The sequence below is a fragment of the Megachile rotundata genome, chromosome 3 (genome assembly GCF_050947335.1).
Source record: "Megachile rotundata isolate GNS110a chromosome 3, iyMegRotu1, whole genome shotgun sequence".
Classification (NCBI taxonomy): domain Eukaryota; kingdom Metazoa; phylum Arthropoda; class Insecta; order Hymenoptera; family Megachilidae; genus Megachile; species Megachile rotundata.
This window is the reverse complement of record NC_134985.1, coordinates 8,249,754-8,269,751: the sequence shown is the minus strand read 5'-3', so window position 1 is coordinate 8,269,751 and position 19,998 is coordinate 8,249,754. Positions and strand designations below refer to the sequence as shown.

General features: G+C 33.8%; 1 protein-coding gene across 4 annotated transcripts in view; it reads right to left on the bottom strand.

The window, feature by feature from the left end:
• LOC100882703 (uncharacterized) overlaps window positions 1-19,998 on the bottom strand; it is a 96,126-nt gene that overhangs the window by 31,723 nt on the left and 44,405 nt on the right. For 3 of the 4 annotated variants that reach the window (XM_076529767.1, XM_076529764.1, XM_076529765.1), the window contains 13 exons: window positions 18,785-19,139; window positions 16,840-17,088; window positions 16,244-16,390; window positions 15,372-15,701; window positions 14,709-14,881; window positions 13,321-13,441; window positions 8,394-8,557; window positions 6,702-6,923; window positions 5,750-6,003; window positions 5,435-5,598; window positions 4,200-4,470; window positions 2,370-2,618; window positions 2,124-2,256 (listed from right to left, as the gene is read on the bottom strand). In XM_076529767.1, the coding sequence (XP_076385882.1) occupies window positions 2,124-2,256; window positions 2,370-2,618; window positions 4,200-4,470; window positions 5,435-5,598; window positions 5,750-6,003; window positions 6,702-6,923; window positions 8,394-8,557; window positions 13,321-13,441; window positions 14,709-14,881; window positions 15,372-15,701; window positions 16,244-16,390; window positions 16,840-17,088; window positions 18,785-19,139 (2,832 nt within the window). The remainder of the gene's footprint in view (window positions 1-2,123; window positions 2,257-2,369; window positions 2,619-4,199; window positions 4,471-5,434; window positions 5,599-5,749; window positions 6,004-6,701; window positions 6,924-8,393; window positions 8,558-13,320; window positions 13,442-14,708; window positions 14,882-15,371; window positions 15,702-16,243; window positions 16,391-16,839; window positions 17,089-18,784; window positions 19,140-19,998) is intronic. The other variant, XM_076529766.1, reaches the window with a different exon arrangement.

Below are 19,998 nucleotides of genomic sequence, written 5' to 3'. Positions count from 1 at the left end.
AAACCTAACCTAGTCAAACCAAGCCTAGTTTTAACCTAACCTAGTCAAAACAAGCTTAGTTCTAATCTAACCTGGTCAAATCTACCCTAACCAAAAGGTATAATTAAAACAAAAAAAGAACTAAATATCAAAAGAATAAGTACACGAAAAAAGAAGTATAACTGCATTAAAAAAGATAATATTAAAATAAATGAAAAAATTCTTCACTTAAGTATCTCAAAAGGATATTAAGGGTCAAGAATGATCGTTAAACTGAATTAACAACACTCTGACTAATTGCACCTCATCGACCGATAATTTAAATTGCATTCCGTTCACGGTACCCCACATTTCATTTCTCAACAATTACATCGCGGTACACCCCCTGCCCACGCATGCGCACGCATACACATGCGCAGAGACACATGCGCACAGACACACGCGCACATGCATACACGCAGACTTCATCCGATGCATACAATTTCGGCACAATATAAACATTCAACTACGAGCATACAAATTGTAACATGTTCATATCTCTCCGATCAAACGAAATTACCCAACGGAACACGTCTCGGGTGCGATTAATTCGACGATTAATCATTCGTCGCGATGCACCTGGCGATATGGAATGAAAGGAGCGTTCAAACGGGCGCCGAATGGTCGCACAAACGAATCGACGAGTTCGACGGATGGTTGATCGCACGAAATCGAGAGAAAAAAAGAAGAAAGAACGAGGAGTTGAGCAATCGGTGAAATGACGTGTCCCTAATGCTACGTTGATCCCATGATAATGTGGGTCAAGGTGATTGCGAAAAAGAAATGACAACGTAACATACCGCATTATGCCCATAAATGGGCCAAGTATTATATGCGCCGGTGGAAACGGCATTGATATCGGACGGCTCTTTAAAAGGTAACAGTAAGTTACGTGAGGTTAGACACCCGAGAGAAAGAGAGAAATTTATTGCTCAATCGGAGGAGATTGTTCATGGTGACAATGGGAATGTAAGGAGGGAACGTATGGTCTGACTAATGAACGGACGATGCGCTGATACTACTTGCGGTGATGTTCGAGTGTTGCCGCTGTAAGGGGTATTGGTTAGGGACATCCCAGTTATCGAGATTATGGAATTATCGAGATATACTTGTATGTACTTGGAGTTTAGTTAGAAATTTGGGGAGATGGAAATTTAGGGACTTAGGGGTTTGGGAGTTTAGGGAATTTTGAGATTTGGAAAATGTGGAGATTTGGGATTTAGGGATATGGGGATTCGGGGATATAGGGATTAGGGGATATAAGGATTTGGGGATATAGGAATTTGGAGATATAGGGATTTGGGGATATAGGGATTTGGGGATGTAGGGATTTGGGGATATGGAGATTTAGGGTTATTTAGGAAATTTTGAAATTTGCAAACTCTGGAATTTGGAAGCTTTGGAATTTGGAAATTGTGGAATTTGGAAGCTTTGGAATTTGGAAATTGTGGAATTTGGAAGCTTTGGAATTTGGGAGTTTTGGAATTTGGAAACTTCGGAATTTGGAAATTTTTGAATTTGGAAGTTTTGGAATTTAGAAATTTTGGAATTTGGAAACCTTCGAATTTAGAAATTTTGGAATTTGGAAGCCTTCGAATTTGGAAATTTTGGAATTTGGAAACCTTCGAACTTGGAAATTTTGGAATTTGGAAGCTTTGGAATTTGGATATTTTGGAATTTGGAAATTTTGGAATTTGGAAGCCTTCGAATTTGGAAATTTTGGAATTTGAAAATCTTCGAATTTGGAAATTTTGGAATTTGGAAGCTTTGGAATTTGGATATTTTGGAATTTGGAAAATTTGGAATTTTGGAATTTGGAAATTTTGGAATTTGGAAATTTTGGAATTTGGAAATTTTGGAATTTATATATCTTGGAATTTGAAAATTTTTGAGTTTACAAGTTTAATAGTTTAAAAGTTGAAATTTGATAATTTTGGGTAATTTAGATAATTTGATACTAACCTAACCATAGTTATACTAACCACTTTATGACCACATATAATGTAATAATTAACTACTCACTCCAGTCAATTATCACATAAAAAATTGCCCTCGTAAAATTACAAATAACCAAATAAATCACAACAAAAGTAAAAGTCACGAACCTTGAGAAAGTCGCGCAGCCACATGACTTCCGGTTTGGGGTCCCCAACCACTTCACAAGAAATAATGACAGTATCACCTTCGATAGCTTCGGTAGACAGAGGTTTCCTAACGAACAATGGTTCCTTCGAGTATCTGCGAACATTAATAACCGTCCAATAAATCCAACAATAATAAATTGCGAAATTGTTAAACTTCATAATTAATGAACCTCCTAAATGATTGTATAAATGTTACATAAAACTTACGGTATGTCTGGCGTAGCCACTGTGACAGTTGGCAGACCTTCGAGGGACGAGTTTTCACCTTGAGTTTCAGTGCCAATAATGGATACCCTCGTAGAAGTCTCAGTGTGTCCAACTTCGTTGGTGGCTGTACAACAATATACACCGACGTCCCTTGGGGTGACCTTTGCCAAGGTCAGCTCGATCGTGCCGTCGTGGTTCAAGGTCATCACTGTTCTTCTGCTTGGACGGAGACGATTTCCGTCGCGGTGCCTGGTTGGAAATGGAAATGGAAATGATTGATGATATGGAATGATATCACTTGTGGGGTATGTTGGTTGTGTTGTTATCGGGTTTAGAGGTGTATTCATGTTAGGTAGATCTATGTTTCATTATATTCCTAGATTCTGGGATTTCTAGGTTATTGTATGGAGAGCTTAGATATGACTATATGCAGGTCTATATTTTCTTAGAGCTTTAGATTTCTAGATTTTTAGATCTTCACATGAATAGATTTGTAGATCTTCAGATGTCTAGATTTCTGGATCTTTAGTTGTCTATATAGCTAGATATCTAGATAGACAGAGAGGTAGAGAGTTAGATATTTAGAGGGGTAGGTACCTAAATAGCTAGATACCTAGATAGCTAGATACCTATACAGCTAGATACCTAGATAGCTAGATACCTAGGTAGCTAGATACCAAGATAACTAGATACCCAGATAGCTAGATACCTATACAGCTAGATATACCAATATAGCTAGATACCTTCATAGGTAGATACCTAGGTAGCTAGATACCTATATAGCTTGATACCCAGATAGCTAGATATCTAGACAGCTAGATACCAGGATAGCTAGATATCTAGACAGCTAGATACCAAGATAGCTAGATACGTATACAGCTAGATATACCAATATAGCTAGATACTTATATAACTAGATACCTTCATAGGTAGATACATAGGTAGCTAGATACATATCTATACAGCTTGATACCCAGATAGCTAGATATCTAGACAGCTAGATACCCAGATAACTAGATACCTATACAACCAGATACCTAGATAGCTAGATATCTAGACAGCTAGATACCAAGATAGTTAGATATCTAAACAGCTAGATACCAAGATAGCTAGATACATATACAGCTAGATATACCAATATAGCTAGATACTTATATAACTAGATACCTTCATAGGTAGATACATAGGTAGCTAGATACATACCTATACAGCTTGATACCCAGATAGCTAGATATCTAGACAGCTAGATACCCAGATAACTAGATACCTATACAACCAGATACCTATACAACCTGATACCTAGATAGCTAGATATCTAGACAGCTAGATACCTAGATAACTAGACACCTGTACAACTAGGTACCTACATAGCTAGGTACCTAAATGCATCTCTAGGTCCTCACCTTTCTAGCATTCCACTTGACTGCAAAGACTTGTATAAAACTATACTGCTAATTATATTATTATTAGCTTGATCGGACAGAAGGTTAACTCATCTTATGCAGACTTAATTTTCTGAATAAATAGTATGTATCTGTTATATGCATACACTTAATACATATCATGTACTATCCTTTGATGCAGTTAGTATGTCTTAACTTTTGATACAGTTAATATGCCTTAACCTTTTATACAGTTAATATGTCTTAATCCTCAATACAGTTAATATGCCTTAACCTTTCATACAGTCATATACTTTCATACAGTTAATATATCATATCCTTTCATACAGTTAATATGTCTCAACCTTTCATACACATATGATTGATCAGAAACATACTATTCAACCTTGAATATCAAATGGTACCATCTATGAATTATGATTCTCACCAGACGACACCGACGCTAGGATACGCCTCGATCTGAGCAGTCATTCTCAAATCTCCACCCAATTTCACCGTGTAAGCGGCGTCAAGATCACGCAAAAATTCTGGAGCTATGTAAGCACGAATCCCTTTGTCGACGACCAGGACACATCGACAGGACACCGAACCGTTCACATTCTTCGCTGTCACCATGTAACAGCCGGAATCTTCCAGAGTGGAATGAGTGATCTCCAGGGTGTGGAAGTTCGAGTCGTCGTCCCAGAATATGTGGCGTTCTTCAAGGACAAAGGAACATGTCAGTGAAATTTTGTATGTCGTGATACTTATGACACTCGTGACACGTATGAAACTCTTGGGAATTATTCGGTGTTAGTAGACATATTATAGTAGATCGGACATATGAATATATGGAGTGTTTCATAAGGAGTGGTATAAAGTCACCGGAGAGTGATACACGGAAATAATGGGGAATTTATGTTAATGACCTTATTCTTGGGTATAATTTTCATATTTTTGGGATTTAATAATTCTTGTTGTAAGAGGGAGATTATGTAACTGGTTTCATTTGGTTATGTATGGACGTTGTGTATAGGCTGATTCATAGTTGGTGTAATGTTGAGGAGATTTAATAATACTTGTTGTAATAGAGAGGTTAAGTAACTAGTTTCATTTGGTTATCTATGGACGTTGTGTATAGGCTGATTCATAGTTGGTGTAATGTTGAGGAGATTTAATAATTCTTATTGTAAAGGAGAGGTTAAGTAACTAGTTTCATTTGCTTATCTATGGACGTTGTGCACAGGCGGATTCATAATTGGTGTTCTGTTGAGGAGATTTAATAATTCTTATTGTAAAGGAGAGATTATATAACTGGGTTCCATTTAGTTATTTATGGACGTTGTCTACAGGCTGACTCATAATTGGTGTAACATTAAGCACAGTCAATCATTTAATCAATAAAAATGAATTAATCAAGTAATTTATATTTAACGAATAATGTAATCAAGCATAACTTAGTTCATAAAAAACATCTCAAGTAACTTTTTAATTGAATAATGTTCATTTTTAGTCGTTTTTATTTTAAAGTGGTACTGAAAGTTTGTTTACTTGTTATGTCACAATGAATTTACTTGTGATAACACAATGACATCAATTGTGAGGCACTCTGTACATTACTGTGAGCATCTTTATACCATAAAGGTTTATATTCTTTTATAATATTTATGAAACTTGATTTACCATCTTGACGAATCTCTGCGCCATTTTTGAACCACGTGACTTCAGGAACTGGCTGTCCAGTCACTTGACAAGTTAATCTCACAGGGTATGTAGCTTGAACCCTTCTGTCACGAATTCTCATGGTAAATTCTGGTGGTCGATCTTCAGTATCATCAGCTAGCACCCTGCATGAACAATAAAAATTGTAAATCACCAATTATTTTAAGTCTATCACAACTGTTTAGTATTTAACTTTCTTTGTTATCAATTTGTAAATAAATTTGCAACTGAATTTGCAGCCAAATTTAATTTTTCAATGTTTCTCACGATTACTACCTTGATTTAAGTTTTGCATCTGCTTCGATGATCTTTGGATCATCAACAACGAGCACCCTAGCGAACGATGACGCTTTTCCAGCCAGATTACTGGCTTCACAAATATATCTACCATTATCGATCTCCTGAACCTTCTCGATAGTAAGCGAACATTTCGATCCGTTATAATTGATCGAATATCTTGGATCACTGTTTGGATCAATCTCTGTTGACTCTCGATACCATTTTACGTCTACCTTTGAATCCATACGTATCTACAAAATTTAATATCATTGTTACAAACATTTCTATTCTTTCTATTTCCCTGTTAATGCATCACAATCACAGTAATGGAAAATGTCAGGCTTTTTGACGTGAGCTTCTTTTTTATAAATATGACTTTTGAAACAATTTGAAGAATGTGAATTTCAGAAAAGACACCTTTTAAAATATCTACTATATTAAAATGTCTAATTATAATTTGAAAAATTCTACAGGTATACCTTATCAATTATTATTAATTTTTTTGAACAATTATTGCGTTCAATTTTCATATACAATTGTTGTCAAATAACTTTCATATACAATATCACTAATGTTCATGTACAATAGCTTATGTCAATATGCTGTTTTATATTTTTATTGTAAAAAATATCTTTTTAAAAATGTTTATAAAATATAATTGTGGAAATGATTATAGAAATATAATTACTGATTATAGAAATATTTCTTTGAAACATAATGTAACTTTCTCTGCAATAATTCAAACTTGAAACAGTTAAATATCAAAGATATTACATTTCAGTATACATTCTTTCAGAACACTCGAATGTTTGATTTTAGTCCAAGTGTTATAGTTCTGAGTCACAATCGAGGATCCACTTGGCGATTAAGCATTGTTTAGGAAATTTCGATGCAAAGGGTTAATAATAAAATTAAGAAACTCAACCTCGTCTAATAATAGAGTTTTTACCTCGCATTCCAATTCGACTGTCGTTCCCTCGAGGACCTTGAGCTGACCTGGCAAGATCTTGGTGAACTCCGGAAGATCGAGGGCCTCGCTGACCCTCACGGAGTTCGTCATCGTAACAGACTCTCCCCAGCCATAACGATTTCTTGGGGTCACTTGGAATTTGTATTCCCCGCCGGGTTTTAGGTTGAACGCGTCGAACGCGTTGATTGGTGTCATTCCAAGCTGTAATGGAAGAAATATATTGCAGACAAAATGGAGGATATAAAGAACACGGAATAAAAGAAATTAAATAAAAGAAGTAGAATAAGAGGAACAAAATAAAAGAAGCAGGTTAAAAGAAATTAAATAAGATGAACAAAATAAAAGAAACAAAATATGAGAGACAAAATAAAAGAAACAGGTTAAAAGAAATTAAATAAGAGGAACAAAATAAAAGAAACAAAATAAGGGAGACAAAATAAAAGAAGCAGGTTAAAAGAAATTAAATAAGAGGAACAAAATAAAAGAAACAAAATATGAGAGACAAAATAAAAGAAGCAGGTTAAAAGAAATTAAATAAGAGGAACAAAATAAAAGAAACTAAATAAGAGAGACAAAATAAAAGAAACTAAATAAGAGAGACAAAATAAAAGAAGCAGGTTAAAAGAAATTAAATAAGAGGAACAAAATAAAAGAAACAAAATAAGAGAGAAAAAATAAAAGAAGCAGGTTAAAAGAAATTAAATAAGAGGAACAAAATAAAAGAAACAAAATAAGAGAGACAAAATAAAAGAAGCAGGTTAAAAGAAATTAAATAAGAGGAACAAAATAAAAGAAACAAAATAAGAGGAACAAAATAAAAGAAACAAAATAAGAGGATCAAAATAAAAGAAACAAAATAAGAGGATCAAAATAAAAGAAATAAAATAGGACACATAAAATAAAAGAAATAAAACAACAACGATATACATTCATTTTATAAAATGTTTAAAATCAGTCCATTTTCTGTTAGTGATTTTCAATATTTAAAAGATAAAAGCTGTCTTTAAAATTGAGGTTATGTTATAAAAACTTGAAGAAACGACTAGACACAAAATATTTGTAGAACAACTTCTGCGATTTAGAATAATAAATAACAATGATACTTAATGACTTTAAACTTGCAGATAATAGTAATATTTATTAGTATGTAATAGCTGGAATAATATTTGAAAAGTGTAACTTTAAAATAGTAAGTAATATTTTCAAGATGGGACATACTATATATCAGCTGTATAATATTTTTTTAAAGAAATGTACAACGTAATAAAAATTATGCTATTGTCTATATTAATGAACAAATATTTCTTACTTGATTTCGACTTCCTTCAAAATTGTTGCATTGTAAAAATATTAGTAATACATATTAGTGATTAGTGTTACACTCTACATTTTCTGTATTTTTATCTGACATCGATGCACGAACGAAATAAATTCACTGTCAAAAATGAAATTTATGAATCCTATTAAAAATATTTTATTTTGCTTTATTATTTAAATGAAGTTGTATCATGATATTTTAATATTTTATTCAGTTTTTATTTTCGTATCTCTGTAATTTTGTGAACTCTATAATTTTTATGTTATTTAAAATTCACGAGTTTGTTCACAGATTAATAAGTGAATTAATGATTGAATAGTGAGTGAAATTAATTGAATAAATAAATAAAATACCTCGACCCATCGTGCTCCACCGTCACTCCCCAGTAACCAAGCGTCAACTCTATAAGCAATGACAGGTGCTGGTCCTCTTCTTTCAGCTTTTCCCCAACTCAATGACAGCCAATTTTTGCCTCCGTCAACAACGACTGGTTCACTGCTAATTGGTCCTGGAACATCTGTACAAATACAACCATTTATTCATTTTCATTTTCATTCAAAATACAGAAGCTGATTCTTAATATTGTATAGTAGGATCTGACTCACTAAACCCATCACTTCATATGTGCAATAATTTCAAATTAAAAATGATTTATTATAATTTCATATTTAAAATGATATATAATAACCTATACATTGCATGTTTTACCTAAAAATGTATATTATTAATATTAAAATACAGACACTATTAAGCAAGAATACTATTAGATAATATTATATTACACGTTAAAGTAAAAATGCTACTAAACAACATTACATTAAGCTATTAAGACAAAAATTTTATTAAATAATATTAGACAAGAATATCAAAATAAAAATATCATTAGAAAATAATAGACAAGATTGATATTCTTAAATGAGAGTATTAATTAATATTACATTAAGATATTAAAATAAGAATATTAGACAGAACTTATTAAAATGAGTACTAAAAGAAAATTTCAAATTGTGAATATTAATTTTATAAATAAAGGATAATCTATCATTTTCTCACTACTATCACACAAGAAAATGTGGTACCACACAGGAAAGTTAACACTAGAACTACCGACATTAAATGCTCGTTTATCGAAGAATGAAAAATAAAATGAAAAGGGAAATAAATAAATATTAAAGCATCAAGTAACATATAGACCTAGTTTTTACCTCAACAAAATATGGCAGATATTTCCATAAAATCACGACAATAAAATTTTGTAATATAAAATGAGAAATCTGAAACTAGTCATTTTGACTGGTTGGTAGTTTTAGTGTTAAAAATATCCTTTCAAATTTGAAATAGTCAAAGGGTGACAAAGGGTGAATTCTTTAACAATAATGTTCCACTAATTTCTGTGTGGTACCACACAGGAAAGTTAAAAAAATCCATTCAAATTTGAAATACTGGAAGGGTGGCAAAGGGTGAATTCCTCAACAACAATGTTCCACTAATTTTTGTGTGGCACCATACAGGAAAGTGAAAAAAATCCTTTCAAATTTGAAAGAGTCGAAGGGTGACTCGCAACAAATCGTGAATTCCTCAATAACAATATTCCACTAATTTCTGTGTGGTACCACACAGGAAAGTTAAAAAAATCCATTCAAATTTGAAATACTCGAAGGGTGGCAAAGGGTGAATTATTTAACAACAATATTCCACTAATTTCTGTGTGGTACCACACAGGAAAGTTAAAAAAATTCTTTCAAATTTGAAATAGTCGAAGGGTGAATTCCTCAACAATAATGTTCCACAAACTCCGATCCCACTATACATGAATTTCCACTTTAACAAAATAATATCCAACCTCTGTGTCCATACAAATATTCAAGAAAATCCACGATCAAGCAGTCCTTCTCAGACCACGACCGTCTCAACCGCGAAATAGTCAATTGTTCATCATTTCTGGCGACGATACCATGATCGTGTGCCTTCATCCTCAAAATTTCATCTCACGTCACTCTTCCCATTACACCTCCAAACCCGCGAAAAAACCGCGATTCAATCAGAATTCAACGCAGGCGAATTCAAAAACCACGATTCAACCAGAATTCAACGACGAATTTCTTTCAACGGAGATACAGAAAGAGAGAATCGTAAATGTCAAGGAACTTTATCTGCTCTCTGATGGATGAGAAAAAAGTAGGGCACGCGAAATAACTCGCGTCCCGACGCCGACTGAATTTTGAATTTGTGGACACACGGAACATTGGAGGGAGGCGGATCAAGGCAAACGAAAATAACCAGACTAGAGGTGGTTCCACGAGTCGTGTAGGTGGTGTCGTTACGAGAGAACCACCTTGTGGAACTGTGTCATCTATTTCAGCGAATAATTTCTACCTTTGGATCATCGACTTCAATCGTCGAAATGATTTTATGGAGCATCTGTCAAGAACTGTCAACTTTGTTGCGGTGTGGATAGCGATACTCTTGACGGTGCCGAACAAGATGGAATTGTTGGCAGGCGAGAATGACTTTAGCTTAATGATTTATAGAGACGAGAAGACGGTGTAATTGGGTATTGTATGACGCGGTTTATGGGAGCTTGATTTGTGGACAGTAGGAATGCTCTTTGTAGGTTTTATGTACAGGTGGTAGGAAGTGAAATCGATTGTTTAGAGGATTAGTATTCTGAAACTTTGGAAATTGGGAAAATTAAAAATTTAGAAATGTTATGAAAATTTTGGGATTTAGTATTAGGAAATTTCAAAAATTCGGAAATTTTGTAATTTAAAAATTTAGAAATTTTGAAATTCGGAAATTAGGGATTTCTGAAATTCTGAAATTTAGAAATTTGAAAATGTGGAAATTTGGGAATTCCCAAAATTCCAAATTCTCAAAACTTTAAACTCTAAAAATTTCAAACTCTCCAAATTCCAAATTCTCCAAATTTCGAATTCTCCAAATTCCGAATTCTCCAAATTCCGAATTCTCCATATTCCGAATTCTCTAAATTCCGAATTCTCAAAATTACAAATTCTCAAAATTACAAATTCTCAAAATTCCAAACTCTAAAAATTTCAAACTCTAAAAATTTCAAACTCTAAAAATTTCAAACTCTCCAAATTCCAAATTCTCCAAATTCCGAATTCTCCAAATTTCGAATTCTCCAAATTCCAAGTTCTCCAAATTCCAAATTCTCCAAATTTCGAATTCTCCAAATTCCAAATTCTCCAAATTCTCCAAATTCCAAATTCTCCAAATTCCAAATTCTCCAAATTCCAAATTCTTCAAATTCCAAATTCTCCAATTTCCAAACTCTCAAAATTTCAAAATCTCCAAATTTCAAACTCTCCAAATTCCCAACTCTCCAAATTCCGAATTCTCAACATTCCAAATTCTCAAAATTCCCAATTCTCCAAATTCTTCAAATTCTTCAAATTCCAAACTCTCCAAATTCCAAATTCTCCAAATTCCAAATTCTCCAAATTCCAAATTCTTCAAATTCCAAATTCTCCAATTTCCAAACTCTCAAAATTTCAAAATCTCCAAATTTCAAAATCTCCAAATTTCAAACTCTCCAAATTCCCAACTCTCCAAATTCCAAATTCTCAAAATTCCCAATTCTCCAAATTCTTCAAATTCTTCAAATTCCAAACTCTCCAAATTCCAAATTCTCAAAATTCCAAATTCTCAAAATTCCCAATTCTCAAAATTCCCAATTCTCAAAATTCCCAATTCTCCAAATTCCAAATTCTCAAAATCCCAAATTCCCAAATTCCCAACTTTCAAAATTCCAATTAAAATATCTATAGTCTCATATAAGAAACGAACATAATAACAAATAATTACTATACAATTTTTCTTTGAAATTAAAATTCGAATATCTTTAAAGTTTTGTAAGCCACAAAGTTTATTTATCGAACGCCTCAAGGAATTTTGTGTTTCGTATCGTTTATTTTCGCAGCAAACACTATTATAATGATTTATGCTAATCGACGATAAAATCGAAACATTCACAACTACTGGACGCAAATAAAGTACAATACGATCCAAATTGTTTGTGTATAATTAAATCGAAACAAGGATTATATGTATATGAATGAATTCCTTGAATCTAATTTAGGAATCGTACATTTCCAACATTGGTAATTTTCTTTCCTTGGATTCAATGTACCTGTTTAATCATGTCACCAGATTCTTCTAGTTCCTTGTGGATGTAATAGTTTGTATCTGTTATATTTTAAATGTTGCATAGGCTTGGTCAAGGAACTGTCACACTTGGCGTTCTTCCAGCCCTGAATTCGATTCGAAGTGTTTATAATTTTCTTTGAACGAATCGTTTTTGTGTAAATAACATTTATTTTATTGCTAGAGAAACAATCATATAATTTGATATTAGTTGAAAATTATTTGAAAAAATTGTTTATTTTACCTTCTTTTTTTTCATGTAAAAAATTACTGGTCACACGATTGATATTTATTATTGAATTTATTAGTGATGTTCAATATTTTATTTTTCATTTACTATTTCATTAAATGCATTTCATTTTGGGTACATAGTTAAGTAATTTATTTAATTTTAAGTATTTTAATTTTGAGAAAGATGATAAATTGTTAAATTGTCAATTGTCAAGTTAAAATGTCAGATTCACTTTATGTTATTTATATTTTTATTACTTCTGTTCTAAATTAGAAAGAAAATAGTAACATTTCGTTCTCTTAATTTTTGCAATTTTATTTTTCTCTTTAACAAAGAACACCTGCCTCATACAAAACTTGAACTCTATCAATTTTCATGTCTCACTTTACGAAATATCCACAAATATTTAACATTCATAATTTCTCCAATTTATAAGTCATTATGACTGTGAACATGCTCCTAAACGATTATATCTTCCTCATGTATGACAATATTTTTAAATAGAACAAATGTATACTCAACATCTTTGCAAAACAAAATATCAGCTGTTGTATCTGTTTAAACACATTTTTATTTTCCTGTACACATCAGCCTAAATACTGACGTTACAAGCCTCAGTCCAGAGTTTCTTTGGACCGAGGCCATCAGAAGCTGGGCCAAGTGTAAGAACTATAATCACTGTCTGTGAGTTTCTAATTATAATAATCGTTTATATTGTGCATATTGAATTAATTACCGCAACCTGTCACCTGAGGTGTATACTTCAAGGTGATATCTCTTTCATTGCAAAATTAAAGAGACATTCATACGTAACATTGCAAATTGCAATATAATAGCAAATGTGACTGTTATTTCTTTTCCTAAAATGAAGATGCACTTACTTTTCACGTAGGACATTTCATCGTCGCGGCTGTCGCTCGAGAGACCAAGAAGACTTCCGGTTTCCGTGCGGCTGCTCATAGAACTCCAATCAGGCGTCAGTGACCTTGCACGTTGTTTCACCTGTGGATTAGAAATTGATACATTATAAGTGTCTCATAACTGTAGGTCCTTGAAATGGGGGGTAGCTGACGTGATTCTGAATAAGATTTCCCTTTGCAGAAATGGGGTTTGAAGTTTCGTTTTTGAATTATTAAGGAAAAATACGAACCAATCAGAGCGTGAGGATTACGCATGCGCAGACGCGAGAGCGGCAGCTTCGGATAACGCGTAGTTATCCAACGCGTGGTAATCTAACGCGTAGTAATGCAACGCGTGGAAATCTTACGTGTAGTAATCCAACGGGTAGTAATCCAACGCGTACTAATACAGCATGTGGATATCCAATGCGTACTAATACAGCATGTGGATATCCAACGCGTAGTAATCTAGGGCGTGCATATTCCACGCGTAGTAATCAACGCGTAATAATGCAACGCGTAGGAATCTAATGCGTGGTAATCTAACGCGTAGTAATCCAGCGTGTGGATATCCAATGCGTAGTAATCCAGAGCGTGGATATTCAACGCGTAGTAGTCCAACACGTAATAATGCAACGTGTGGTAATTCTAAGCGTAGGAATCTGACGCGTGGTAATCCAACGCGTAGTAATCTAGCGCGTGCATATTCCACGTGTAGTAATCAACGCGTAATAATGCAACGCGTGATAATTATAAGCGTAGGAATCTAATGCGTGGTAATCTAACGCGTAGTAATGCAGCGTGTGGATATCCAACGCGTAGTAGTCCAACGCGTAGTAATGTAACGCGTGGCAATTCTAAGCGTAGGAATCTGACGCGTGACAATTCTAAGCGTAGGAATCTGACGCGTGGTAATCGAACGCGTAGTAATCTAGCGCGTACATATTCCACGCGTAGTAATCAACGCGTTATAATGCAACGCGCGATAATTCTAAGCGTAGAAATCTAATGCGTGGTAATCTAACGCGTAGTAATGCAACGCGTGGTAATTCTAACGCGTAGTAATCCTACGCATAGTAATCTAGTGCGTGCATATTCCACGCATAGTAATTCAACGCGTAATAATGCAACGCGTGGTAATCTATCGCGCAGTAATCCAGCGTGTGGATATCCAACGCGTAGTAAAAATTCTTTCATTGCAAATTTTTTATAAAAATAAATATTTTATGTTCTCCATTTTACTACTTCATGTTTGCGATTTTTATGTTCCAACTTCTAATTTTCAATTTAAAAATAAGCGCCCACTGGAAGTCGGTAGACCTAACATTAAACGATCAATGCAGGTTTTCAGTATTTATATTAAGATTTACCTTGATGGAGAAGAAACTTCTGTCGCAACCGTATCTATTTTTGAGAAGTATACAGTAGGTGCCCTCATCGGAAGGTGTCACCCTCTTCAAGGTCAGTCTCACGTAGTCATCGATTACTTCCTTGTGAGATCGGAGACCATCGGTGATGTCCGTCAATCCTTTCATCCAAATCACTGCAAGATGATGAAAAATTGAAATTAATCTCCAATCATCAACAGTTCAAATAATTTATTAAATATATGTATAATATATATACTATTTATTAGTATGCTTGATTTGATCAATTTGAATAAGTTATTCCAGAATTGAAATCGATCACTTTAAAGTCCATATTGTTCATATATCATTGTTAAAATGTAGTTCAGCATCAAAAATATTTATACGTCTGCAGTTTCGAAATGTTCCAAATTAAGATATTATAAAACTTTCCTTTAAATACATTTCTTAAACAAAAAATACTTCTAAATTAAAATGTAACTTATGAAATATTTATAAACTGAATTCCTGTACAACTTCAGTACAACTTAAACAGAGTGTTTTAACAGAGTGTTTAAGTACATATATTTCTTGAAGGAACAAATTTTTATCTTATAAAAATGAATTTTAGTAACATATGAAATTTATAGTGTGTCAAATTTAATATTCATGAACAAGTTTTGTTACCTTTGGGTTTGGGTACTCCAGAAAATCTGAAGGACACGCTGACATCTTCTCCGGAGGTGACAGTGATAGATTTTTCCGAAGGCCTCGAAACGAACATGGCTGGCTTTCCACCATCGATTGCACTAGGTGATATCACATCCACGGTGGCGATACTATCCACGTGACCATAAGCGTTGATTGCTCTGCACATGTATGTTCCTCTCTCGGATTCAGTCACTTCCGGTAGAACTAATGTGTGCACTCCAGATTCTGTGAAGGTTTTTGCTTTGGGAATTGAAACGGGTTCTTTCTTTTCGCCACGGAACCATCTTACTTCCGGTGCTGGTACTCCTGGAGGTTAACAAACAATGTTAGGGAGATTAAGTACGGTGTGTGAAGAATACTGTGATTGATTTTGAGTTAGCTGTATTGCTAGATGGTTAATATTCTTGTAACAGTAGTTGAGTATTGCGTAACTCAATATAAAAATGATTTAAGATAGGATTATTGAATGATGTATAACTTGATGCAGAAATAGTAATAATAATTACTGATATGAAAATTAAAAAATCCTGAATATTTGACAAAAATGATGGAGTATAGAAATATTGAAGATTAGAGAACTCAATATAAAAAACATTAAATATTTCACAACATAAAATATAAAAATATAAAATATTACACATCTCTATGTAAAAATTATTCAATACAAAATTTGATTGATTATTGCACAACTCACACTATTGCACGAATATAGAAATATCAAATATTGCAGATTAATTTTGAATCTTTAGGGACTTAGTTATTGTTAATTTGTTTAACATGCTGATACATAATTAATTTTTGACCAGTAAGATGATAATAGAGAGTGGGTTATTAAGGATATTCGATACCTTTAACTTCAACTTGAAGAGCAATGGTGCCACCAGTTGGAACACTGTAATCGCTCAAATAATTGGAGAAACGAGGCCTCCTTAAAGCTTCGATGCTGTAGTCGTCTAAATATTTGTCGTGTTTGCTCGTAACTCGTCGATCTCGTTCTTGAAAACAAACAATGTTGATAATAAATGTGGGAGAAGTAGAATGAAAAAATAGAATTCGAAAATGTAGAAATTTAGAGATTTAGAAATGTAAGAATTGGAAGATGTAGAAATTAAAAAAATTCAGAAGTATAAAAATGTACAAAATCTAGAAATTCAGATATTCAGAAACATAAAAATGACCAAATTTAGAACTTCAGAAATTTAGAAGCATAAAAATGACAAAATTTAGAAGTTTAAACACTCAGAAACATAAAAATGACAAAACTTAGAACTTCAGAAATTTATAAATATAAAAATGACAAAATCTATAAATCCAGAAATTTAATAATATAAATCTTCCATAATTTAAAAATGTAATAATTGCAAAATATAGTAACTTAGAAATTGTATGTATTCAAATTTTCCCGCTCTAATAAATGCATCTTATATGTATGTGTGTCTATTACCGTTAAATTGAACCACGTGTGATATTTCTTCAGTCCGTAGGTCGTTCATCGCTCTGCAGGTGTATCGTCCGCTGTCCGTCGAATTCGGTGCAGCAATTTCTAATCGATAAATTCCATCGTCCAAATAACATTGTTTGTAACGATCGCCTTGTAAAATGCAACCGTCCTTCAACCAAGAGATCAGTGGCACAGGATGGCCGCGTACTCGACATTCCAAAATCAACTCGTTGTCAGAAGGTCGATAAGTGTCTGTATAATATCAAAAAATTGATATTATAATTCATTGATAATTGTCAATTTATAAATGTCGATGAATGTCTATTTAACAATAAACTATTGATATTATAATTTCTTATTACTAGTTATTACTAGTTTCTTATACAAATAATAGTTAATTCACAATTTGACCAATTTTAGGTGGTTTATTTAAGTTTTGTGTAATTTTGGATGGTTAATTCATATTTTCTGGAAGTCTAGATTGTTAATGGTCATTCTGTAGAATTCTAGATAGTTAATTCACATTTTGTAGAAATCTAGATTGTTAATTCACATTTTGTAGAACCATAGATAGTTAATTTACTTTTTATAGAACCATAGATAGTTAATTTACTTTTTGTAGAACTTTAGATAGTTAATATAGATTTTATAGAAGTCTAGACAGGTAATCGCCATTTTGTAAAATTCTACCCAGTTCAACGCCATTTTCTTCAATTCTACATAGTCCAACACCATTTTGTACAAGTTTAGATAGTCAACCCCCATTTTGTATGATTTTATACAGTCAATCTCCATTTTCTCCAATTCTACGTAGTCAATCTCCATTTTGTACAATTTTACATAGTCCAACGCCATTTTGTGTAAGTTGAGATAGTCACCCTCCATTTTGTATGATTTTATACAGTCAATCTCCACTTTCTCCAATTCTACATAGTCAATCTCCATTTTGTACAATTCTACATAGTCCAACGCCATTTTGTACAAGTTTAGATAGTCAACCCCCATTTTGTATGATTTTATACAGTCAATCTCCATTTTCTCCAATTCTACGTAGTCAATCTCCATTTTGTACAATTTCACATAGTCCAACGCCATTTTGTGTAAGTTGAGATAGTCACCCTCCATTTTGTATAATTCTGTATAATCAATCTCCATTTCCTCCAATTCTACATAGTCCATCCTCATCATATACAATTCTACATAGTCCAACTCCATTTTGTACAAGTTTAGATAGTCAACCCCCATTTTGTATGATTTTATACAGTCAATCTCCATTTTCTCCAATTTTACATAGTCAATCTCCATTTTGTACAATTTCACATAGTCCAACGCCATTTTGTGTAAGTTGAGATAGTCACCCTCCATTTTGTATGATTTTATACAGTCAATCTTCATTTTCTCCAATTCTACACAGTCCAACTTCATTTTCTTCAATTCTACATAGTCCAACGCCATTTTGTACAAGTTTAGATAGTCAACCCCCATTTTATATGATTTTATACAGTCAATCTCCATTTTCTCCAATTTTACATAGTCAATCTCCATTTTCTACAATTCTACATAGTCCAACGCCATTTTGTGCAAGTTTAGATAGTCACCCTCCATTTTGTATAATTCTGTATAATCAATCTCCATTTCCTCCAATTCTACATAGTCCATCCTCATCATATACAATTCTACATAGTCCAACTCCATTTTGTAAAATTTTAGATAGTCAACTGTCATTTTATACAATTTTAAATAGTCAAACCCCATTTTGTATAATTCCATACATTTAATTCCCATTTTCCCCAACTTTACATAGTTCAACGCCATTTTCTTCAATTCTTTAATCTAACCCTTACTTTACACCCTCCAAAATTTCTCTCCCAACTCCCAATTGCACCACTAATCACCTACTCCACTAATCACCTACCCTCCCAATTATAAAACACACAAAGAAACTTACCCTTAATGGATCTGGTGAAGGTAGGGGGTGACAGAGCTGGTTGGAAATCAGGGTAAACTTTTAACGCGGATTCGGTGCTCGCGACTCCATGAACATTCTCGGCAACACATGTATACAGTCCGGAATCTTCGAGGTGTGCTTCATGCAATTCGAAATAAGCCATACCGTTATCGAATCGAATTCGATATTTGTTAGAAGTCGTGTCGAGTTTCTCGCCATCCTTCGTCCAATAGACTCGTGGTTCTGGATGACCCAGTACGGTGCACGTTAACCTTGTTCTCATACCATCGCCTACGGTTCTGTTTGTCAGTCGCGTGCAGAACGATGGTTTCTTTCCTTTTTCACGTGGTGTGATCTGGGAGGTGAAAATGAGAAAGAAATTTGGGTATTGGTATTGAAAATAGATTTGTTTATTGAGAGTTTGTGAGTGTTTGGAATTGATGCAGTAGAGTTTTTGGATGATGTGAAATTTGTGGATGAGAGCGTTCTAGGGATATTTTAGGGAAAATTGTGGTGATTTGAAATTTTGGAGAATTTGGGGAATTGGACACTTGAGGATTTGGAGATTAGAAAATTCGAGGATTTGGGGATTTGGGGAGATCGGAAATTGGAGAAATGGGAATTTGGGGAGATGGGAATTTCGAAAGATGGGAATTTGGGGAGATGGAAATTTGCAGGGATGGGAATTTAAGGAGATGGGAAATTGGAGAGATGGGAATTTGGGGAGATGGGAATTTGAGGAGATGGAAGATTGGAGAGATGGGCAATTGGAGAGATGGGAATTTGGGGAGATGGGAATTTCGAAAGATGGGAATTTGGGGAGATGGAAATTTGCAGGGATGGGAATTTAAGGAGATGGGAAATTGGAGAGATGGGAATTTCGAGAAATGGGAATTTGGGGAAATGGAAATTTGGAGGGATGGGAATTTCGAAAGATGGGAATTTGAGGAGATGGAAATTTGGAGGGATGGGAATTTAAGGAGATGGGAAATTGGAGAGATGGGAATTTGGGGAGATGGGAATTTGGAGAAATGGGAACTTAAAGAGATGGGAAATTGGAGAGATGGGAATTTCGAGAAATGGGAATTTGGGGAGATGGAAATTTGGAGGGATGGGAAATTGGAGAGATGGGAATTTGGGGAGATGGGAATTTGGAGAGATGGGAATTTGGAGAGATGGGAATTTGGGGAGATGAGAATTTGAGAAGATGGGAA